This window comes from Stegostoma tigrinum, chromosome 23 (genome assembly GCF_030684315.1).
Source record: "Stegostoma tigrinum isolate sSteTig4 chromosome 23, sSteTig4.hap1, whole genome shotgun sequence".
Classification (NCBI taxonomy): domain Eukaryota; kingdom Metazoa; phylum Chordata; class Chondrichthyes; order Orectolobiformes; family Stegostomatidae; genus Stegostoma; species Stegostoma tigrinum.
In genome coordinates, this window is record NC_081376.1 from 46,693,514 (window position 1) to 46,718,377 (window position 24,864).

At 45.1% G+C, this 24,864-nt stretch overlaps 1 protein-coding gene across 1 annotated transcript; it reads left to right on the forward strand.

Moving 5' to 3' along the window:
• The first annotated feature begins 7,645 nt into the window (after nt 1-7,645).
• rmi2 (RecQ mediated genome instability 2) lies at nt 7,646-18,720 on the forward strand. Its single transcript, XM_048552324.1, has 2 exons — nt 7,646-8,027; nt 17,850-18,720. The coding sequence occupies exons 1-2, from the start codon at nt 7,733-7,735 to the stop codon at nt 17,996-17,998; spliced, it is 444 nt and encodes a 147-aa protein (XP_048408281.1). The 5' UTR covers nt 7,646-7,732; the 3' UTR covers nt 17,999-18,720.
• The last annotated feature ends 6,144 nt before the right edge of the window (nt 18,721-24,864 follow it).

A 24,864-nucleotide genomic window follows, 5' to 3' on the forward strand; every position in this document is an offset into this window, starting at 1 on the left:
AACTTTCTCCCCACAGTGATCGAGAACGCCCTCGACCGTGTCTCCCGTATTTCCCGCAACACGTCCCTCACACCCCGCCCCCGCCACAACCGCCCAAAGAGGATGCCCCTCGTTCTCACACACCACACCACCAACCTCCGGATACAACGCATCATCCTCCGACACTTCCGCCATCTCCACCGAAGACATTTTTCCATCCCCACCCCCGTCGGCTTTCCGGAGAGACCACTCTCTCCGTGACTCCCTTGTTCGCTCCACACTGCCCTCCAACCCCACCACACCCGGCATCTTCCCCTGCAACCGCAGGAAATGCTACACTTGCCCCCACACCTCCCCCCTCACCCCTATCCCAGGCCCCAAGATGACATTCCACATTGAGCAGAGGTTCACCTGCACATCTGCCACTGTGGTATACTGCATCCACTGTACCCAGTGTGGCTTCCTCTACATTGGGGAAACCAAGCAGAGGCTTGGAGACCGCTTTGCAGAACACCTCCGCTCAGTTCGCAACAAACTACTGCACCTCCCAGTCGCAAACCATTTCCACTCCCCCTCCCATTCTTTAGATGACATGTCCATCGTGGGCCTCCTGCAGTGCCACAATGATGCCACCCGAAGGTTGCAGGAACAGCAACTCATATTCCGCCTGGGAACCCTGCAGCCTAATGGTATCAATGTGGACTTCATCAGTTTCAAAATCTCCCCTTCCCCAACTGCATCCCTAAACCAAGATAATAAAATGTGAGGCTGGATGAACACAGCAGGCCAAGCAGCATCTCAGGAGCACAAAAGCTGACGTTTCGGGCCTAGACCCTTCATCAGAGAGGGGGATGGGGGGAGGGAACTGGAATAAATAGGGAGAGAGGGGGAGGCGGACCGAAGATGGAGAGTAAAGAAGATAGGTGGAGAGGGTGTAGGTGGGGAGGTAGGGAGGGGATAGGTCAGTCCAGGGAAGACGGACAGGTCAAGGAGGTGGGATGAGGTTAGTAGGTAGCTGGGGGTGCGGCTTGGGGTGGGAGGAAGGGATGGGTGAGAGGAAGAACCGGTTAGGGAGGCAGAGACAGGTTGGACTGGTTTTGGGATGCAGTGGGTGGGGGGGAAGAGCTGGGCTGGTTGTGTGGTGCAGTGGGGGGAGGGGATGAACTGGGCTGGTTTAGGGATGCAGTGGGGGAAGGGGAGATTTTGAAACTGGTGAAGTCCACCTTCCCCCACTGCATCCCTAAACCAGCCCAGTTCATCCCCTCCCCCCACTGCACCACACAACCAGCCCAGCTCTTCCCCCCCACCCACTGCATCCCAAAACCAGTCCAACCTGTCTCTGCCTCCCTAACCGGTTCTTCCTCTCACCCATCCCTTCCTCCCACCCCAAGCCGCACCCCCAGCTACCTACTAACCTCATCCCACCTCCTTGACCTGTCCGTCTTCCCTGGACTGACCTATCCCCTCCCTACCTCCCCACCTACACCCTCTCCACCTATCTTCTTTACTCTCCATCTTCGGTCCGCCTCCCCCTCTCTCCCTATTTATTCCAGTTCCCTCCCCCCATCCCCCTCTCTGATGAAGGGTCTAGGCCCGAAACGTCAGCTTTTGTGCTCCTGAGATGCTGCTTGGCCTGCTGTGTTCATCCAGCCTCACATTTTATTATCTTGGAATCTCCAGCATCTGCAGTTCCCATTATCTCTGCATCCCTAAACCAGCCCAGTTCGTCCCCTCCCCCCACTGCACCACACAACCAGCCCAGCTCTTCCCCTCCACCCACTGCATCCCAAAACCAGTCCAACCTGTCTCCGCCTCCCTAACCTGTTCTTCCTCTCACCCATCCCTTCCTCCCACCCCAAGCTGCACCCCCATCTACCTACTAACCTCATCCCACCTCCTTGACCTGTCCGTCTTCCCTGGACTAACCTATCCCCTCCCTACCTCCCCACCTATACTCTCTCCACCTATCTTCTTTTCTCTCCATCTTCGGTCCGCCTCCCCCTCTCTCCCTATTTATTCCAGAACCCTCACACCATCCCCCTCTCTGATGAAGGGTCTAGGCCCGAAACATCAGCCTTTGTGCTCCTGAGATGCTGCTTGGCCTGCTGTGTTCATCCAGCCTCACATTTTGTTGTCTTGGATTCTCCAGCATCTGCAGTTCCCATTATCTCTCACATTAGTGAGCCAGATGGGTTTTCCCTGACAATTGATTCATGGTCATCATTGGCTTCTTTTAATTCCAGATATTTATTGGATTCAAATTCCACTATCTATTGTGTTGGGATTAGAACCCAGGCCCCCAGAACATTACCTGGGTCTCTGGATTAACAGTCCAGCGATAATACCACTAGGCCATCACCTCCTCATTAAGCTATAGGGAGAGGCCGAATAGGCTGGGACCCAAGGGGCAACTTTTTCACTCAGAAGGTGGTGCGTTTATGGAATGAGCTGCTACAGGAAGTGGTGGAAGCTAGTACAATTACAACATTTAAAAGGCATCTGGACGTGTACATGAATAGGAAAGGTTTAGAGGGATATGGGCCAAATGCTGGCAAAAGCGATCACGTTAGTTTAGGATATCTGGTCAGCATGGGCGAGTTGGACCAAAGGATCTCTTTCTGTGCTATTCATCTATTTGACAAGAGCAGAGATGTACTGCTGAGACTTAATAAAGCTCTGGTCAGACTGCATTTAGAATATTGTGAGCCACCATTAAGGATGGATGTACTGACCTTGGAGGGGGTCCAGAGGGGGTTTACAAGAATGACCCTGGGGAGGAAGGGCTTGACATATGAGGAACAGTTGAGGACTCTGGGTCTGTATTCAGTGGAGTTTAGAAGAATAAAGGGGAATTGATTGAAACTTACAGAACACCGAGAAGCCTGGATAGACTGAACATGGAGAAGATACTTCTATTAGTAGGAGAGGACCTGAGGTTACAGCCTCATAGTAAAGCAATGACCCTTTAGAACTCAGATAAGGAAGAATGTCTTCAGCCTGAGGGTGGTGAATCTGTGGAACTCATTGCTACAGAGGGCTGTAGAGGCCAAGTCATATGGCCAAGTGCATTTAAGACAGAAATATAGGTTTTAGATTAGTAAGGGGAATCAAGTATTATGGGGAGAAGACAAGAGATCAGGGTTGAGAAACATATCAGCCATGATTTACTGACAGAACAGACTCAATGGGCTGAATGGCCTAATTCTGCTCCTATATCTTCTGGTCTTATCTCCAAATATCTGCAGTTCTTCATTTTAGCACTTCCACACTATGGAAACATAGGATAGTATCTGAGAGTGAAGCAGTAGAAGTTGGTAGAAGTTGGTAATGAGTTTCTGTGGAATAAGGAGAGAAGAGACTCTATGACCAAAGGATGACCCTGTTTATCTAAAATCTGAAACAAAGCAACAATCAGGAATATCTCCAAAGGAATAAATTGGTTCTTCATTATGAACAAAGCTTAGCTGGCCACTAGTGCTGATTTGGGTTCAGTAACATCAGTTGTTGCTGCAAGCTATTGAGTTTATTTTAGTTGGGCATTGCTACTATTTTGTTTAGGTTTGGCATTAAGGATTATGGAAGCAAAGTGGGTAGATGCAGTTAAGATACAGTTCACTGAAAGGTGGAACAGGTGAATGACTTCCTCTTCTTCCTTTGTTTCCAGTTGTCCTGCTCTCTATGCTTGATTTGATTTATTATTGTCACATGTACTGCGATACAGTGAAAAGTATTGTTTTGCCTGCTAACCAGACAAATCACACCCTACCTAAGTACATCAGAGTAATAGAACAGAATGCAGAATATAGTGTTACAGCTACAGGGAGAGATCAACTCCAATATATGAAAGGTTCATTCAAATGGCTAATAACAGCAGGGAAGAAGCTGTTCTTAAATCTGTTGGAACATGTTTTCAAACTTTTGTATCTTCTGCCTGATGGAAGAGGGTGGAAAAGAATATAATCAGGTTAGGAGGGGTCTTTGATTATTTTGGCTGCTTTCCTAAGGCAATGGGAAGTGTAGATGGAGTCAATGGAAGAAAGGCTGGTTTTTGTGATGGACTGGGCTGCATTCACAACTCTTTGTAATTTCTTCTGGTCTTGGGCAGAGCAGTTGCCACACCAAGCCGCGATGCAGCCACATAGGATGCTTTCTATGGCGCATACATCACCTGATGAAGGGGCTACGCTTTGAAAGCTTGTGGTTTCAAATAAACCTGTTGGATTATAACCCGATGATGTGTGACTTTCGACCTTGTCCATCCCAGTCCAACACCGGCACCTCCACATCATCCATAAAAGTTGCATATGCACAGTTGTTTCCATTATTGCTGTCTGTTACCATGATAACTAGATCCAGCAGTGTTATCTAGGTAGTATCTCTATTTGTAAAACACATGCCCTTCTTTAAATCACTCTGAAAGTGGTCTGAATGACCACGAGGTAATGGTTTGATTTGCTTTCCTGCATGATTAAATGTATTATGTGTAATCAAATTTGCTCAGTATCATCAGCTGAACTTCTACTTGTATAACGTTTCACTAGTTCACTTAAGGGGAATTCTTATGCGGTGCAGCTTATCTGACTGAGCAAAAAGACCCAACAGTAAGAGGCATGCCCACAGAAATGGTTAGCCTCCCATGAAAGTGTGTCAGCATGTAAGAACATAGCTACAGCTCTCCTCTCTGTGGCACAGTCTAAGGTGGCAGCCTCTTGCAAAAGGAGCTGTGCCATATCCAGCACCTCAGAGATGTCACAAACGGGAAGTCAAAAGGTCTTCCTCATTCTTCACCTTCCCCCTCCCCCTCCCAACTGATGCCATCCATCCACCTGCTATGACCCTTTATACCCCCTGCCAACCAATGCCCATCACTCACCCCATTCACATGCCCTCATGCCAAAAAAGCCCCCCCCCGTCCTTAATTTTGTAGTTCTCAAGCTAAGCTAAGGCAATTCAATGCTAATTTACCCACTGCAGAGTGTATAAACCAATGAATCATCTCATCAGAATATGGTATGCAACTTTTTTTTAACAATAATTAAGTGCTATCTTTCTACTTCTCAAAAAAGCATCTTTTTACTACACGCCAATAAGAGTGTTAATTGTCTCGACCTGATGAAGTATCAATAGCACAAGCTGCAAGCATTAATTCAGCTCAGAGAATCAGAGTTGTCCATTACTGTTTTTGCTGTGCTCAGCTGTTTCAATAGTCTATTGGATGCCTGGACTCTCAGCCAAGAATATGTAGCAAGTTTTGAATGCCTCAATTGAACTGCCTCCACCACACATTCAGGCAGTTCATTCCAGATCCTAAGCACTTACAGCATGAAAATATTTGTCCCAAGGTCTCAATTGCTTAAAGTCATAAAGTCATAGAGCTGTACAGCATAGAAACAAACCCGACTAGGCATCCTAAATTAATCTAGTCCCATTTGCCAGCACTTGGCCTTTATCCCTCCAAACCCTTCCTATTCATATATGCTTCCAGATGCCTTTTAAATGCTGTAATTGTACCAGCCTCCACCACTTCCTCTGGCAGCTCATTCCATAAACGGACCACCCTCTGCATGAAAACACTGCACCTTCGGTCCCTTTCAAATCTTTCCCCTCTCACCTTAAAACTATGTCCTCTAGTTCTGGACTCTCCTACCCTGGGAAAAAGACCTTGTCTATTCATCATATCAAAGCCACTCATAATTTTATAAACTTCCAGTAGATCACCCCTCAACCTCTGATGCCCCAGGGAAAATAGCCCCAGCCTATTCAGCTTCTCCTTGCAGCTCAAACCCTCTAACCCTGGCAACATTCTTGTAAATTTTTTCTGAACCTTTTCAAGTTTCACACTATTGTTCCTATAGCAGGAAAACCAGAGCTGTACGCAGTATTCCAAAAATGGCCTAACCAATGTCCTGTCCAGTCGCAACATGACATCCCAACTCCTATACTCAGTGAACTGACCAATGAAGGCAAATGTGTCAAACGCATTCTTCTCCTCTCTCTCTACCTGTCAGTCTACTTTCAAGGAACTATACACCCGATCTAGATTGACGTAAGATCCAGCTACAGTATTTGAGTGATTAGATGGGCTAGGTGATGAGGAACTCTTTGTTGGGAATCCAGGATGGTGAGTGGAATGTTCCAGGCCTACAGGAGACAAGGAAGGAGATGGGAGGCCTGGAAAATAAGTTTAATATTTTGGGGGGCCTTTACCTAATGCTTTCCCTGCTTCACCCAAGTACATCTGGGTATCAAGGTTAATGGGCAACCTTTGCATCCTGTCTCCATTTAAGATCCTTAAATGGTCAATTAACAAGCTCTTGACCACTTCACAGCCTATTCCTGCCTGGGCTACAGTTTCTACAGCTACAGATGGGGTAACTGACAATCAACCACCCAACAGGAAGATAGGTCCTGTTGTACTCTGCAGCCTCTGTAGTCAATATCAAGTTCAATACTTTTAGGATCTAAGCGCTTTCTCCCTTTGTAGCACAGGTTGTGGGATGAGGTTGCAGACCTGCTCACCAAGTTGTTGGGTTAGGTTGTAGACATTTCGTCACCCTGCTAAGGTAACATTGTCTGTGCACCTCCGGTGAAGCATTGGTGTTCTGTCCCACTTGTCATCTATGTGCCTCGGTTTGCTGGGGTGGGCGAATTGGCGATGTTACCTAGCAGGGTGACGAAACGTTTGCGACCAAACACACCGGCTCAGTGAGTATGTCTGCAACCTGTCTCCCTCATCCTTACACCAATACCACACACCAGGCCTTGTCATCACATGGACTGCTATCACAACCATCCCTTTGTCAGCCAATAACGATCCCAACTGGCAGCTACTGATTCTGCCAAGCAGGCTGACCCTTACCTATTCCTTTGTCTGCTCAACTATTTTTCTCCCTCTCGGAGGTCTATCTCTACCTATTGTTTACTCCTCCCACCCCATCTTCTGGACCTTTCCCCAGCTATACTCAGTTGTCCAAATGCGTCACTGGACCCAAAACGTTAACGGTGCTTTCTCTCCACCGAGACTGTCAGGTCTGCTGAGTTTCTCCAGCACTTGGTGTTTTGGTTTCTGATTTCTAGCATCCACTGTAATTTGTTTTTGGTACATATACCTTGCTCCTCTGATCAGCTAAGCGGATTCTATATTTCATGATTGGCCAACTTGTTGAGTAAGGCCCTGTAGTTGATTAATATACAGATTGCTAAACAGATGCTTGCCTTTATGATGGTGAAGAGATCTATTAACGTCCACTGGTTGGTCTAATTGTGTCAATAGAGCAGTAATTCACCAACTCTAGGATTGGTCAATACTTGTCAATTGTGTAGAAAGGAGTGACCAGCCCACGCACCCTTTTACACTCTGATGGGTAGTGAGGCGATCGACGTTCTGATTGGCCAATATACCAGATTCCAACTATTTATTGGCTAGTGTTTTCTTATTCATTAGGTAGGAACAACCCCGCTTTATGATTGGTCGAGTGAAAAATAACATGTTCTGATTGGTCAAAGTACCTGCTAGTTCATTGACAGGTATGGAGGTGACCTACATTCTGATTGGTCAAAGTGAGCGATTCCGCCTGCTGATTGGTCAATAAACCTAGCCTCCTCCAGCCGGGGGGGGGGGGGCAGACCTGTGGAGGGTGGGTCGTGTGATTGGTTCAGGCGGCGTTCCGGATTCTGATTGGCTCATTCCAGCCTCTCCCACGTCCTCCCCTGGTCAGCGAGTGGCCGGAGGCGCGTGGTTTGATCGGGCCGCATGTCCGCCTCCTGCCCCAAGGCCCCGGCCTCCCCGCCCTGGAAGCTGTTGGCCGGGCAGTTGCGGCAGGCGGGGTGCCGTAGCAGGGCGCAGGCCTCGGCCCCAGCCAGGTGGCTGTTGAGACGGGAGGGGAGCGGCCGGCCCCCGCTGGAACTGGGCCTGGTCTGGATGCAGGGCACGGTGCAGGAAGTCCGGCCCGAGGACGATATCAGCCTCCGGCTGCTCGACCCGAGCGGCAGCTTCACCGTGACCGGAGCGAGCCGTGTCCCCAAGGGGAAGCCGTGCCTCTCGGCAGGTACCGGGGGCGGGGGGAGAGATATCATTTCAATACACCTCCAACGGCTCCCACCCCCACCCTCCCAACCCCACGCCCCTGACCCCTCCCAGCTGCCCCCCCCCCCCGTGCCTTCACCCTGCCCCCACTCCCACTCCCCCTCCTCCTAGCCAGCCCCCTGCCCCACTCCCCCTGCCCCACTCCCCCTGCCCCACTCCCCCTGCCCCACTCCCCCTGCCCCACTCCCCCTGCCCCACTCCCCCTGCCCCACTCCCCCTGCCCCACTCCCCCTGCCCCACTCCCCCTGCCCCACTCCCCCTGCCCCACTCCCCCTGCCCCACTCCCCCTGCCCCACTCCCCCTGCCCCACTCCCCCTGCCCCACTCCCCCTGCCCCACTCCCCCTGCCCCACTCCCCCTGCCCCACTCCCCCTGCCCCACTCCCCCTGCCCCACTCCCCCTGCCCCACTCCCCCTGCCCCACTCCCCCTGCCCCACTCCCCCTGCCCCACTCCCCCTGCCCCACTCCCCCTGCCCCACTCCCCCTGCCCCACTCCCCCTGCCCCACTCCCCCTGCCCCACTCCCCCTGCCCCACTCCCCCTGCCCCACTCCCCCTGCCCCACTCCCCCTGCCCCACTCCCCCTGCCCCACTCCCCCTGCCCCACTCCCCCTGCCCCACTCCCCCTGCCCCACTCCCCCTGCCCCACTCCCCCTGCCCCACTCCCCCTCCCAGCCCCTCCTCCTCCCCCCCCGTGCCCCTGACCCTTCACCCTGCCCCCACTCCCCCTCCTTCTAGCCAGCCCCCTGTGCCTGACCCTGCCCCACTCCCCCTCCCAGCCCCTCCTCCTCCCCCCTCCCCGTGCCCCTGAACCCCCCCCCACTCCCTCTCCTCCCACCGATCCCCCTGTGCCCCTGACCCCCCACTCCTTCTCCCACCACCCCCTCCCCCTCACATGCCACTGACCCCGCGCCACTGCCCTTCAGCACGCTTTCCCTTTCCAGCTCTCCTCCACCCTCCACTGTCCACCCTCCACCTGCAGCCAGTCTTTAGAGTATAAGTACTTCTCAGGTCTGTGATAAATGTAGCTTTTGAACAAATCTAAAGGCTATTTATTGCCAGGTAACTTTTTCATTATAAAGACACCTGCTTTCAGGCTGTGTATGCAAAATTACAACCACCTCTGTTTCTTGAGTGTCACACAGTTCTATATTTGAGCTTTGTGTTTTGAAAGAAAAAGCACCTGGTGCATTTTCTGCAGCATTGGATCCCAGCACTGTGGAACCAGGCCATTTGGCCCATCGATTCTACACGAACCCTCTGAAGAACATCCCAACCAGATGCAACCCCATGCTGTCCCACCTATTGAAGTGCAAAGATAACAATCTCTCCTTCGATGTCAGCCAAACTAAATAACTGATCATCAACTGTAGGAGGAAAGGAGGACGTGCTCCCATCATCAATGGAGCTGAGGTGGAGATGGCCGTGAGTGTGAAGTTCCTGCGAGTGATTATAACCAACAGTCTGTCCCGTACCACCTGTGTAGGTGCGACAGTCAAAAAAGTACAACAATATCTCCTTCACGAGGCTTAGGAAATTCAGTGTGTCTATAAGGAGCCCCACCATTTTACAAATGCACCATAGAAAGTATTCTATCTGGGTGAATCACAGCTTGGTACAACAACTGCTCCGGCTAGGACCATTTCTTAAAAAAAACAAAGTTGTGAATGCAGCCCACACCATCACGCAAGCAAACTTTGCATCCACTGGGCTCATCTACACTTCTTGTTACTGTGGAAAAGCAACCAACATCATCAAAGATTCCTCTCACCCTGGTTATAGCCCCTGTGCTGCCCTGAAGCATAGTATCTGAAATTCAGGCTTTCCCTGTTTTATATTCCAGCAGCAGTAAGGCTTAAATCACTCAAGTTTTTGCTGCCAAACATATTATGATTGCTACAAATTGTGTGACTATGGAGGATTGGGCATAGCCAGCAGCTTGGCTTAATTTTTAACTTCAGTGCGTGGTGACCTGGTGGAATAGATCCTGTCTGCCTTTTTATGGACACCTCCGACATAGGAGGTGTTTGCTCTAATGAAATAAAAATTGGTTGCGGGAGAAAAGATGCAATGAACTTAGCCAGGCGATGAGACTGAAGATGGCACTGAATGATCTTACTGTGCACCATTTGATTTTTGTCTTGCTGTGTGGTGAAGCTGATGGCACTTTTTTTAACGGCCTGTTGCAGCTGCTAGCCCTCTGTTATTCCCCCACCTGCTTTGGCACTCCAGTGCCACTGGTGTACCTGACCCCTCAGTATACAAGGCAGGGTGGAGATTGATTGATCGCAAGAGTCTGCGATGCTGTGTGTAGTTGAATAGGTACAAACCTGGTGATGCATTTGCACCTTCCCCATGCGGCAGACCAGGTGAATGCTCTGGCAGCCTTCTCTTTGCCTGTTTGTGCAATTACCCCTTGGTAGCAATGAAGTTGTAGTGGGCAGAAGGGAAAAGTTTCAAAAGTTATGACCATGATATAGTCAGTGGAAAGATATAGTCAGTGGAAAAATATACTCGGCCTGCACCAAGGCAAGTGTTAACTGTGTATTATGTTTCCCATTGTTAAGCAGCAGTCGAAGAATTTACTGGCTTATGAGCCTTTGAGCCATGAATTTTAATAGTTACGTTGTATGAGAAAGTGAAAGTTTATCTGCGTCTGTCATGATCGACAGACTCTCCAATGTGGTTAATTCTGTCGAAATGGTTATACAATAACTTTGTCATGCACCCAGTTTGAGAAAGGATATTAGGTATGAGTGAAGCTGCAGCAGAAGCAGGAGAGGAATGGTCAAATGGAAATGTGATGACTGTTTTCTTACTGTGAAACTGAATGACAACTTTGGCTGAGAGTTCACTACGTATTAAAACCAAGATGAGGACCCAAAACTGGCTTGTGGTTTATTTTTCTAACTTTGAGGAAGTCTGAGTTTAGCGTAACTGGCCTTGCAAGGGAGAGCCAGTCGTCTGAAAGCTGGGCATGGTCAAATGAGATACAATGATAACTTTGACATACCTCGGCCAGCGAAGTTCCCTGTGCAGCAAATTCTTTCTTTTTTTAAAAAGAAAAATCCCTCTGCTATAGCAAAAATATTTTGGCAAAGGGAGCAATTTGTAAAATTACCAATGCTGGATTAACAAATGTATGGTGTTAACATCTTGAGACAAGTTTGGGGAGGGTAGGATGTGGACTGCTCTTGAGCATTGAATAAATTGGACCAGTATACTCCTAGAGTTTGGGAGAATGAGGGGTGATCTCGTTCTGAAGCTGGTTTTTCTATCCTTCTATACGTTGTGAGTGATGCTGCATTTGTTGTCTGTCTCTGTCTCTGTTTTTGAGTCGACCAGATCTGTCTTAACAAAAATTGATAGCCCCATTGCCATTCTATTCTGAGGAACGGTCACTGGACCCAAAACATTAACTCTGTTTTTCCCTTCACACATGCTGCCAGACCTGCAGAGCTTTTCCAGTAACTTTTGCTTTTGTTCCTGGTTCACAGCATCCACCGTTCTTTCAGTTTTTATTGTCCGTGAATTCCTTTATGTCCCAGGTTTATTCACTGAATTTAAATTACACACGCTGACGCAGTGAGATTTAAACCGAAGTTCCCAGACCATTAGCTTGGACCTGGAGTTTCCTAGTGGAAACAACATTACCACTGTACGGCAGCCACTTCCCCTGCTTGCTGGGGGATTGACAATCAATTCTGGCTAAGGAATCTAAAATGTGGTGACACAGTCTCAGGATGAGGGGCTGATCGTGTCGTACTCCGAGGAGAAATCCCTTGACTTGAAGGGTTGTGAATTTTTGGAGTTCTCTTACTCAGGTTTGTGAGTATACTCCATAGTTGAAGATTTTGAATGGGCTGGTTTTTGACTTACCAAGAAATTGGGTGGGTGGAAAAGTGGTGTTGAGGCCTAAGTTTGTGTTGATGGTAGTTCAAGCTTAAACCATCAGATCTCGTACTTGGTTGCGTTGAAGATTAAACACTTGTGATGCACCCTGGATTAGTGAGGCTTGAATATTAGCTAATTTTCCTGAAGTGGGTCATGGCATCAGCTGTGTATCTGAAGGCCTGCGATTTAATTCCTAGTTTGTATTCCAAGTCTAGGGAGGAAAGGGTTTCTTTAAAATAAAGAGAGCAAACAAAAACACCAGTGGGTAACATTTAAGTTAAATATAAAGGTGTTTTTAAAGTAGAGTGGGGCAAGAGTGGCAACACGTGGAGCGGAGGTTTTAATTGAATACTTTATTCCCTGTGGTGGACGGTGAAGATATAAAAATTTGGGTGGGGAGTGGGAACTGTGATACATTTGAGAGAGGTGGTGTCTGTGGTTTTAGTAGGATTGAAATCAGGAAACCAAAGGCCAATGATTCCAGCGACTCTAGTAGGGAAACTATTGAAAAAATTAATCTTCACTTAGGCAAGGATTAATCATGGATAATCTGTATTGCTTTATAAGGGAGACTATGCTTAACATTTTCAAGGAGCTAAGTCTGTAGATGAAGTTAATGCAGTTGATGTAGTATATGTGGACTTTAAAGCTTTTGACAAGGTCTCCTGGCAGACTGGTTAAGAAACTATGTTCATTGGATCCAGGGCAGTTTAGCAAATTATGGCTCAGTGGTTAGCACGGCTGCCTCACGCACCAGTGACCCAGGTTCAATTCCACCCTCAGGTGACTGTGTGGGGTTTGCACGTTCTCCCTCTGTCTGTGTGGGTTTCCTCTGTGTACTCTGGTTTCCTACCACAGTCCAAAGATTGTGTAGATTAGGTGGATTGGCCATGCTAAATTGCCCGTATTCAGGGATGTGTCTATTGGGTGGGCGGGCTTTGAGGGAAAGGGTCTGGGTGGGATGTTCTAAGGGTCGATGTGGACTTGGGCCAATGGTACTGTTTCCACACTATAGGGATTCTCTTCTTATGATCCATTCTAGTCTAAAATTAGTTTAGTGGAAGGAAGCACAGGGTGATGATGGAATGATATTTTTGTGATTAGAAACCTGCCTCCAATGGTGTATCACAGGGTCATTGCTGGCTCATTTTATGTAAATTAATGAGCCAGGCATAAATGTAGGAGGTCTGATTAGTACGTTCAGAGATGACATGAAATTTCTTGTGGTAAGTACGAGAAAAGCGTTGGACTGCAGTCCAATGTAGATGGGTTGGTCAGATGGGGTGAAAAGCATCAAATAGGATATTATTCTGAAAATTGAAGTGATCCATTTCCGATAAACTAGCAATGCAAGTTAGGGCTGTTGCTTTTTTCTCAAAGCTGCAAGGAGACTTCTTCAAATTATGAAGAGTCTTGAAACTACATCGGGCAATGTCCCACTCAAAACGATAGTGAGCAAGAGCACAGATTAAAGTTACAGTCAGACCCTGAGTTACAAACTGGTTCCATTCCTGAGTCCATTTGTAAGTTGGAATGTAATATGGTACAATAAAATCATCTGTTCGTACATATGAATGAACATTTGCATGTGAAGACACTAATGGGGTCTTGTTCGAAAGTATGGTGTTCCTAAATCAGGCGCCCTTGTAATTAGAAGACTAGCAAAACTGATGCAGGAATGACTATCATGCAGCAAGTTAGGATCTGGAATGCACTGACTCTGGTAGAGGAAAGCTTTTGAGTGGGGCTTATGAAGGGGCCTCGACTGTTACTGATAAAGAAAAATGTGCAGAGTTATCGAGAGAAAGTGAGGAAATATCATTAGGTGAAATTGGAAGGTCAGTGCAGATACAGTGGGCCAAATGGCCGCCTCTGCCATTAACATTCTGTTACCTAGCATTCTGATGGCCATTGCCTCCAGTATGAAGAATAGCTGGTTTGGCAGGATACAGGAGTGGCTGCAGGCACTTGTGAAACCATTCCAGCACAAGCCACTACCTGTCACAAGGGAATTAGAAGATCAAAAGCAAATACCTGCTTAATTTCAGTCATAATTATCAGTGACATTTTCTACAAAATTTATTTGACTTGACTGGTTGTGCCAAAGAAATGCACAAGTCCAACATCTAAATGTAATTACAAATGTTTTTTTTAAAAGCAAGGTGTTAGTTTGAAATAAGGGATCTTGGTTTGTTTATATAAAAGAAATTTGACACCCACTGTCATGAGTTTTACAACCTTGCACACAGTCGAGCAATCAGCTACATGTGCTTGAAACAAGTCTTATCGTTTCAGACGTGCAAAAGAAATGCAAACAGCTGTTCCAGTAAATGCAGTGCAGGTGACAATGGGGTCTTTGATCTGTCTGGTAGTAATTGGGTGCCTGTGGCTAAAATTGGGGAAGTTATTAGAATTGAACTTCTAAAATGCTGACTGATGATTCGTAGCAATCACGTGACCAAGTTGACAGCTCCCACAAACCCACATCTATTGCACCCATTAAATGTGTTAATAAACATGTTTTTCTGAAAGATCATTTTTTATTTTCAGTGAATTGTGTTTTTGGAGTGTACTAAATGCAGAATTATTTACCTGAGCGCTGAAACTCAAAATCTGATGTCCTTTTAACATTTCACCTACTCTTCTGATTTCTATTCCTTTTTTAATGAAGAATTAACTGCAGGCAACTTTCCCTGCAGTTATTTGGGAAAATTCACTTCAATTTTCTGTTTTTCCTTTTGGCCTGGCTGCAAATCGTGCAACTTAAGTCAGTTTCCTTGAATCTTATATCTGGAGTAATGATTACAATTTTTTTGGCATACCCCGGGAGGAGGTGGTGCCAGTAAATCAGAAAATGCCAGTTAAAGGAATGAATACTGACTCTGATAGTAGCCACGCATGGCCTTTGGAATCAAAGGCATAGCTGACTTAGTACCGCAACAGCAAACAGTCCTGTGTAAAGAGCATGAGTTGTTTTAATCTGTGCTGTTATTTAAACCTCAGAATGGCCAGTTGAAGGTCGTTTTGTGACTTACAGCAGCACTGGGATGCTGGTTGTAATAAGTGTAGTTTCTGGCTGAAGTTTTTGCTATTCCGGGAGCCTGATGGAGATTCTTGCCCGGCACCCCACAAACTGCTCTGCTCCGATGTACGTTTTGCTGTAAACTTGATTTTCAATAGTTGTTGTGTCTACTGGAAATCAATCTGCACTCAGCAGTAACAGGGCACCTATTTTGAAAAGAGTCCATTCATCAATCATTACTGCTTAGGGAGATGATAATCTAGGTGTATAGGTTCAAATCTCACCACATTTGCTGATGGTATTTGAATTCAATAAATCTGGAATATAAAACTCGGACTAAGAATTATCAATTTTTATTTTAAAAACACAACCTGGTTCATACATGTCCTTTTTCGATGAGGAATTCTGTTCATTGATGGTCTAGCCTACGTGTGACTCCAATCCACAGTAACATGGCAAACTCTTAACTGCCATTTCAAATGACCTAGTACGCCCCAGAGTTTAAGGGTAATTACAGGTGGGTTAAAAAAAGCGCTGCTCCTGCAAATGACCCTGACATTTTCTGAAAAAATAAAGAAAACAATCATACTTTAGATGTTCGCTGCATTTCTTAGGCACTTTTATGCTGGCTTCATCTGTAAGCTTTCTCAAGTCGGAGAACTCTATTGTGTTCAGTACTTGTAAAGCCAAAGCAGATTAAATTAAATAGCTGGTGGTGTTCCTTTTATTTTAACCTGAATTTCAGGTGCAGTTGTTTTCACATCTAGGTTCAACAAGTCATTCCAGTCACCGCCTGTAAATCACTAAAATGATGCTATATGAACTTTGCAACTAAAAGCGCTAAGTATTGATGCTATTTGGCTGAAGGCCTAAACTGAAAAGTTGGTGATATCCTGCGTTTTCCATCCCAACACAATTTAAATATTTTTCATGTAACTTTTGATTTTTGTTGAATGTCCCTTTAAAAGAGGCAGTTATTTTAATTTGATTTTATTGATTGCCTTATTTTGGTTTGGATTTTCGGGAGTAGAGTTGTGGTTGCTGAGTGGAAGGTGTTGGCCTCGTAAGTCAGAAAGTTGCTGTGCCTATTGAAAGTCTCAATTTTTATTTGATTAGAAAAGAACTTCTTTGCCTGGCTGCTCCTTGAGAGGGAGCATGTGGATGTCCACTCTGCAATTGGTTGGTGTGACAGTGGCTGAAATATGTTACCTCCCCATGACATGTTTTAGATTTGCTTCCTTTAAAACACTTTTTTTTGGTACGAAGTGTGCAAAGTGACTACTAGGGCATTGGTGGGTAGGAGATAGTCTAATATTACCAGTCTCTGTACAAACTTGCCGTCAAGAAAAGAATCATCTGGCTCTAGTGTTTTGTACCTGAACAGTCTCTAGGCTGATACTTTGCACTGCTGAATGCTGCTGTGTAGCGAGTGCTGCCTCCTAGGTGTGGTGTTGAGCTGAGATCTTGCTTAGCCTCCAAGTGAATGTCAAAAATTCGTAGGCACCAGAGCAGTATCCTTAAAGTGGATTATTGCTTTGTGATCTCGTGGCTATTTGTTGTGTGCAAGTTGACTGTTTACTGAATTTCTGTGGCAACTACATGTCGTTGGTTGTAGTTTTACTTAGTATATTTCACCACCTCAGGCAGTGCATTGTAATTGCATCTTCTGTCCACCCTTCAGTCATGGTAGCGGGCTTTATAGAAGTGGGTTTTCTGTCAATTGTCAAGCAAAGTGGCCAAAAAGGGCACTGATTAGCTTCCAAATTGCACTGCTCTAATGAAAGAGGAGAAATAATGCAGTGGCATAGTGCCAAAATCTCAAAGGCCCTCTTGCTAAAATAGTATTTTAATATGTAATCATTTGTAGTCTTTGTTCTTGCAGTGCAGTTCTTCTGGGAAGATGACTTCTTTGTTATCTTTATGCTTCAGCAGGGTTAGGAGACTGACTTTCTGGTTCTACATAAATGCTGCTTTGTTTGAGTCTTTACAAAGCAGCCAAAAACAAAATAATGGAAGCTATCAGTTTTATTATAGTTGTCATCACGCCTGCATTCAATACATTTCAGTGACAGACAGCATTCAGATGCAACTCGAATTGTGATCGCCCACTGGAGGACATCAAAGTTGACTTAAGATCATCATCAAATGGTGTTCTGGGAACATAATGCTATTTGCTGAGACTGCACTGCCAGCACCTTCAAAACCAGTGACTTCTGTCACCTAGAAGGACAAAGGCAGCATATACATGGGGCCACTGAACTGGAAGTTCCCCTCCAGGCCACCCAGCATGCTGCCATGGAACAATATTACTGTTCCTTCTCTGTCACGAGTCAAAATCCTGAAAATCCCTTCCTAACGGCATTGAGGGTAGCCTTACATCCCATTGACTGCAGAGATTCAAGAAAGCAGATCACACTTACTTCTCAGCAGGAGTTAGGGATGAAAGAATTGTGGAGGCTAGATAACTGAGAATTTAAAGAGAAGATGGATGGATTTTTGAAAGTGAGGGCTGTGGGGAGCTGACATGAAAGAGGAGTTGAGGCAGATTAGCTATGATCTTGCAGAATGGTGGGTTGGCCTGAGGGGTTACAGCCTTTTTTTTTTGCTCTGATTTCTTATCATCTTGTACACTGTTGATTAAGGCATCTATAGTACTTTATAAAACAAGTGTTCTGGTGTATTTAATATCAGTTTGGACATTAATATTAAAATCGCGTGTTTCTCCACTGTGTGATCTGCACAGTTTTTATCAGTGCTTTGTTTTTTCATATTTCTAGCATGTGTGCCATTTTGCCTTAGTACTCAGTACAGTATTAGTTTTTTGTTTGGATTGTAATAAACTTTACTGATCTTTCTTTTGTTTTGTTACAGGAAAGTATGTGATGGTGATGGGAGTGGTCCAGTCATGTAGCCCTGAGCCTATCATACGGGCTGTGAAGTTGACTGATCTCTCTGGTAATGCTCTGCACAGGAGCATGTGGCAGCTTGAAGTGGAGGATCTTCAACAAAATATACCATAGCACCTCATTGACTTGGCATGGACTTGGAAGTGCAAAAGAATGTGATTGGGAACAGAGTAAAGAAATTGCAATCTTCAAAAACACTCTGAAATGCACATCTGACTGGCTTTATGAGCAAAATTTAAAAACTGATGCCTTCTGGCCCACATGCTTACAGTTTATCATACTATGCAGAATTTGTATCTTCTAAATATTTGGAACCAGATGATAAATGATGGGACATTTTAACGAAGATGTTGGTGACCAAAGGGAAATAACAACTGAGGGTGTGTCGCAATGAAGTAGATGATATAAGTTGGTAACAGTCTAGTCCAAATGTATTTTCTCAATGACCTGGATTCATGGAACTGCATCGTAACCTCAACTGTTCTTTTATAATTTCTGTTTTAGTTATAAAATCATTGTCAGGGCTTTATTTTAGTGACTGGAAGAGGAAATGAGTCTTTTGTTTACTCTACTTCCCACATGTTGGTTTATCCAGGGGATAATCTGAACTAGGATGCTTGATTTATTGTGTCCAATGTACAAGTTTAAATGAAACGTCATATAAATAAAACTATGAGCTGTGATACTACATTACGTATTTAATTTTTCCTTGTTTTTAATCTGTTCAGGCTGACATTTTTTGACTTCTAGCCTAAGTGAATTTGCAGTCAGTGCCTGAGAGAAATCTGTATAAATCTTCTATGTAAGAAGGGAAATAAAGGTCAACATTCATAAAACTATGGTAGTAATGATTTGGTGCCTCCCTCCCCCATTTCCCTCTACCACTGCCGATATGAATACCACCTTGCAGGATTCTCCTGCCCCATTTGATGTTTCTTGTTCTGGTTTTGCTGTCTTTCCTTGGGTGCTTGGTTAGCAATAGTTGACTTGCCGAATGCACCACCTTCACTGTCTCAGTGGTGGATTTAGAATCACAGCTGTACCGATCTGCATGTTGGTCCAACAGACTACAACTTTCAAAATGTGATTCAGGCTCTACTCTTTGAGAGGAATATGTTGGAGTAAGATGGAGCATGTAACTAGCATGTTCTTTAAAACAGGTAAAACATTTACCCTACTCCCAATATCCACACATCACCTTCTGCAGCGTGTGCTTCTTGGTTTTCTGATGGGGCAAGCAAAATATTTTTCAGCAATCTAAGGCCTTGTGATTTTAAAGAAAAATCAGGCCTGTGTGTAGAAACATGCAGCTGTTTTTGCAGTTCACTCAGCTTTCTGCAAGTTAATATTCAGTGTTTTCACTTTTTAAAAACTCATGTTTCCTATTCTTGTGCCTGCAATATTGCAGCCATCTCACTGTGCTTTGTTTTTCATCTGATAAATGATTCATTCTAAGAAAGATTGACTCAAACTCCAGTGTTGCCTAGAAAGGCACTCTCTCTCGCACTCGCATCCTGTCCTTTTCTCTCTCTCAATATCACAGCTTTCTGACTTTTTTTGTTAATAACTTGTCAGGTGTAGGTAATGCTGACCTGGGCCAGCATTTATTGCCCAACCAAGTTTTCCTTGAGGGTGGTCGTGAGCTGCTTTCTTGAACTGCTGCAGGTCATCTGGTGTAGGTGGACCCACAGTTCTGCTAGGATTTTGACTGATTGTGAGGGAATGGTGATTATGTTTCCAATTCGGGCTGGTGAGTGACTTGGAACGGAACTTTGCAGGTGGTAGAATTCCCAAGTATCTCTTTCTAGTTGGAGGTGGCCATGAGTTGGCAAGATGCTGTCTTAAGGACATTTTTAGTGAATTTGTGCACTGTGGATAGTATACACTGCTGTTATTAACCATTAGTTGTGGATGGAATGCAAGCGGTGCTGATCAATTTGGCTACTTCATCAAGTAGTGGTGTCAAGTTACTTGAGTATTGTTGGAGGTGTACTGTTCCAGGCAAGTTGGGAGTATTCCATCACACTTCTGATTTGTGCCTTGTATTTGGTGGGCATGCACTGGGGAGTCGGAGGATGAGTTAATTGCCGCAGTATTCCTAGCATCTGACATGTTGTTTTATCCACTGTATTTGTGCCAAGTCCAGTTGAGTTTTTGATCAATGGTAACCCTGAGGATGTTGACAGTGAGAAATTTGATGGCAAAGTCAAAGGTCTGTTAGATTCTCATATGGGAGATGGACATTATCAGGCATTTGTGTGGTGTGAATATCATTTGCCACCTTTCAGTTCATGCCTGGATATTGTTCATATCTTGTCGTATTTGGGTGGCTCAGTGGTTAGCACTGCCACCTTACAGCGCTAGGGACCTGGGTTCGATTCCATCCTGGGGCAACTGTCTGTGTGGACTTTACACATGCTCCCTGTGTCTGTGTGGGTTTCCTCTGGGTGCTCCGGCTTCCTCCCACACTCCAAAGATGTGCAGGCTGGGTAGATTGGCCATGGGAAATTGCCTGTAGTGTTCAGGGATGTGTAGATTTAGGTGGGGAATGAGTCTGGGGCAGATGCTGTAATGGTCGGTGTAGACTTGTTGGGCCGAAGGGCCTGTTTTCACACTGTAGGGATTCTATTCCATGATTCTATATTTGTGTGTGGACTGGTTCAGTATCTAAGGAGTTGTAAATGGTGTTGAATGTTAGTGCAAACATACCCACTTCAGACCTTATGGTGGGAAGGGCATTGATGAAGGAGCTGAAGCTGGTTGGGCTTAGGACACTACCCTGAGGAACTGGTAGAGATGCCCTGTAGCTGTGATGACTGACCTTCAACAACCACAACAATCCTTTGTGCCAGGTTGAGCTCCACCAGTGGAAAGTTTGTCCCAGTTCCAGTCTTACTTGTATTCTTTTGATGTCACACTTAGTCGAATGTGGCCTTCATGTCAAATGCACTGGATACTGCAAAGGCTGAGTTTTGACAATATTCTGGCAATAGTACTGAAGGTTGTGCTCCAGAACATGCTGCATCCCTAGTCAAGCTGCACCAGCACAGTCAGAAATCTACCTGATAATGTAGATGTCAATCCATCTGTGGAATTCAGCTCTTTTGCCATGTTTGAATACGAGGCGTACCTAAGCAATTGTCTACATTTTCAGGTAGATTTCTGACCGTACTGGTGCAGCTTGACTAGGGATGCAGCACGTTCTGGTGTGCAATCTTCAGTACTAGTACTAGAATATTGTCAGTACTCATAGCCTTTGCAGTGTCCAGTGCATTTGACATGAAGGCCACATTCAACCAAGTGTCGAATGCTAGTGTAGATGTCAATCCATCTCTGGAATTCAGCTCTTTTTGTCCAGTTTGAGTGCAAAGCGTACTTGAGCAATTATCTACATATCAGTTAGATGTCAGTGTTCGCACTGGACTGGGATAACTTGACTGAGATGCAGTGCATTCTGCAGCACAATCTTCAGTAAGTACCATTACTGGAATGTTGTCAGAACTCTCAGCCTTTGCAGTATCCAGTGCCTCCAACTGTTTCTTGATAGCATGTGGAGTGACTTATTATTGGCTTGAATATAGAATCCTTGTTCGCTCTTTGGCATTATTACTAGGTTCAAATCCTTTAACTCAGCACTCTGGGCATACTTTTGAGTAGACAGCAGCTACTCAGAATACCAGTTCATTACCATGATCTCGATAACAACTGGATTAGGTAATTAAAGGCAAACCTAACAGGTGATTAAAAACTGAAAGAACTGTGGATGCTGTGAATCGGGAACAAAAAGGGGAAGGTTCAGCAGGTCTGGCAGCACCTGTCAAGGAAAAATAAATCAAGAGTTAACGTTTCGTGTCTGGTGATCTGAAGCATTCTGTGGAACGGTCATCGGATCCGAAACATTAACTTTTTTTTTCTTCACAGATGCCGACTAGTGATGCCTGTGCCCAAAAATGAAGAGGAAAAATATTGTGTAAAGTGTGGACACTGGTGTCATCTACACTTTGAGCCTGTGCCAAGACTGCAGCTGGAAAGCTTTCACCATTTTCTTTAGCCTGTGCAGTGTTTAAAAGACTCATTTATATATTGCATTTCATTGCCTCAGCATGTCTCAACCTGGTTTATAACCAATTGTCTTTTGAAGACTTGTCACTGTTTTAATTCGAGAAACACAGCAGCCATTTTTTACACAAATAACAGTGTGAAGATGCACAATATTTGCTGTTGGTTGGGAAAGAAATACTGGCTGTAACGTCTAGAAGGTGGTATTATTCAATGTGCTAATGGGTTGTTTGCAGTTACCTGAGAAAGCTATCAGTTTGAACTGAAAGCAGCACCTCAGACGGTGCAAATTTCCCTAAAACAGCACAGTTTTGGGAGTTAGGCTTGGTGCGCTCAACCTTGCAATTTGGGCAAGCGTTACCAAATGAGCTATGGGTTTATTTTGCTAAGTAACGGCTGGTGATGTCACTAATGTAGAATTCTTCAGTTTCATTTCCTCACTACTTGGGCCATTCAGCTGGGGGTTTTTAATAGACCTACTTCGTTTTTGCATTTCTCCAAAGTTGAGTGTTTTATACGGAAACCATTGTGGTATCTTTAAGATGATTCAGTCAACTTTTTTTGTTTTTCAACAGCAACACCCTACAATGGACTTTTTAAAAAATTTGGGAAGTTTTACCTTGGAATTTCTGAAGAACCTTCTGCTTTTGAAGCAGTGCAACAAGGAGAACCTGGAGTAGTCTGTGGATAATAATGTAGGAAATGAGAAGACAACTGATGTCTGTTGTAAGTTTAATAATACCTTCAACTGTTTATAGACGCTGGACTTAATGGGCATGAGCTTGAAAGTCATGATGGCAAATGGTAAAATTTGGATTTGACAATGGAAAGACTAATAACAATGTAATTGTTGTTGATCGTCATTTAAAACCTCAGCCGGATCAATGATTTTTAAAGTTTGAGTCCTTACCTGGTCTGTCTTACATGTGACCCCAGAACCCATAGCAATGCAGTTGACTCTTAACTAGCACCCTGCAATTGCCTAGCGAGTTAATCTGTTCAGTGGGAATTTAGGATCGGCTCTGAATGCTAACCTTGCTAGTGACGCCCACATCCCACGTAAGAAGAAATTTACTATTAACTCATAGTTTGATTCAGTTAGCTGCTGTGGAGTATTAGAAAGAGAACTCTCCCTCCAGCCCACATTATTTGCCCTGCATTAAAACGTGGGAACATGCCACAGCAGTCAATAGATTTTCAGATACTAAAAGTGATAGTGCAGGAGGGTGATGCTGAAATAGGCAGGCAAGCGTGCTCTTATTGAATGGTGAGCCAGGCTGAAAGGCCCAAGTAGCCTATTCTGAGTGCTCTGCCTGTGAGCATACCATTGGCTCATTATCTGCTGATGCTTCATCCTGCACATTTCAATCAGTGGTTAGTTTGCCTTTGTCATTGCCTTCCACTCTTGTGCAAGGCAAAGAAGCTACTTTCTAGGTCTACCACTGCTCAAGTTGGCATTGGACCTATGCTATCAGCATGACTCTGAATTACAGATTATCCGTCTAGCCAACCAAGCAAAGCAGCTACCCAGTGAATATGCCAGTTCCTATTTCCTATGTTCCCATGAGCGTATACCGCTTTTCCCAAGAACGGACCATTTGCAAATATGCCAAGGAATATTAAAATGTAACGTTTATAAGCAGGGAAGGAAGACTAAATAAATTGTGACCAATTTCAAATCTGGGTTTTGGTTTAAAGCGAGGGAATATGAAGGTGATTGAACTTTTGGTGGGGGGTGGGGACAGTTAAAAGACATAAGACCTATTAGAGCAGTTCTTAAGTCCGAGAATTTGCAGAAGTTATTATTTGGTTTTCATAGTGATTTAATCAGCTCCTAACATGACTCAGTTTTCTGTAAAATTCAGCATTTTGTTTTCAATAGAAAATCTCATTTCCCCACATGTGAAGAAGAAATATTGTTCATTGTTGTAAGCAGGAGCTTATGAACTGTCTCTGAAGTGGCAGTTGTGTGAGTGCATAGCAGCATAGCTCATACCAACAGAATCAGCAATAAATAAAGGATGAGATCAGTACAACTTCTAAACCATTTGTGGTATATGAATGTTAGGAATCTTTGAAAGGCAGGATGAGTGCCTCATTATCTTCGGCAACCCGCTCGTAAAGTTAGTTTCAAAGCAGGATACCCTCGACACCTAATCTCAGTGCAGACTACTCTCTGCACATTGTGAAATCATTGAGACACTTTTTTTTAAACTTGGGTGCATTCTACATTATTAAAGTAACATAATTGTTTTCTGGGCATGAGATCATTAGACGTGAAATGCACACGTACAGATTACAAGTGTGTTGATGAAAACTGGGTCAACAGCAACAAGTAGCTGCTTTTAACCTTCTCTGCAGCACAGTTAATGCTTGTGCCCTCTGAGGTACTGCTGAAAGCAATCGCAAGGTGATCAGCTGCCCTAGAGACACAGCAGTTTTGACTGGGGCTACGAATACCAGAAAAAGCAAAGAGGCCACTATATTGCATTCATTTTTGGTATTTAAAAACAGTCCAATCTTTAACTTTTGGCAGATGTCATTTATTTTCTGTTGAAGGTGAAATTAATGAGGGAGAGCAAGAAAGCTGTATTCCATCCTATTTGCTGGGTAGCTGCTTCAGTGTGACTTTTTTTAAATGCTTTTGTGGGATGTAGGTGGCACCGGTGTTGAATATATGTTTGAAAGGGTTAATACTAGGACAAGCTATAAGAGGCAACGCAGTGTGGAGCTGGAGGAACACAGCAGGCCAGGCAGAATCAGAGGAGCAGGAAAGTTGACGTTTTGGGTCAGGACCTGAAATGTCAGCTTTCCCGCTCCTCTGATGCTGCCTGGCCTGCTGCGTTCCTCCAGCGCCACACTGTGTTAGCTCTGGCTCCAGCATCTGCAGTTCTTACTATCTCAGAGCCATAACGGGCACC

What these genes read in the sequence shown, in the direction of transcription:
- rmi2 (XM_048552324.1), top strand. Translation starts at nt 7,733, where the DNA reads ATGTCCGCCTCCTGCCCCAAGGCCCCGGCCTCCCCGCCCTGGAAGCTG. An exon ending in GAAGCCGTGCCTCTCGGCAG is followed by an intron (nt 8,028 to 17,849) that starts GTACCGGGGGCG and finishes GTTTTGTTACAG; the next exon opens with GAAAGTATGTGATGGTGATG.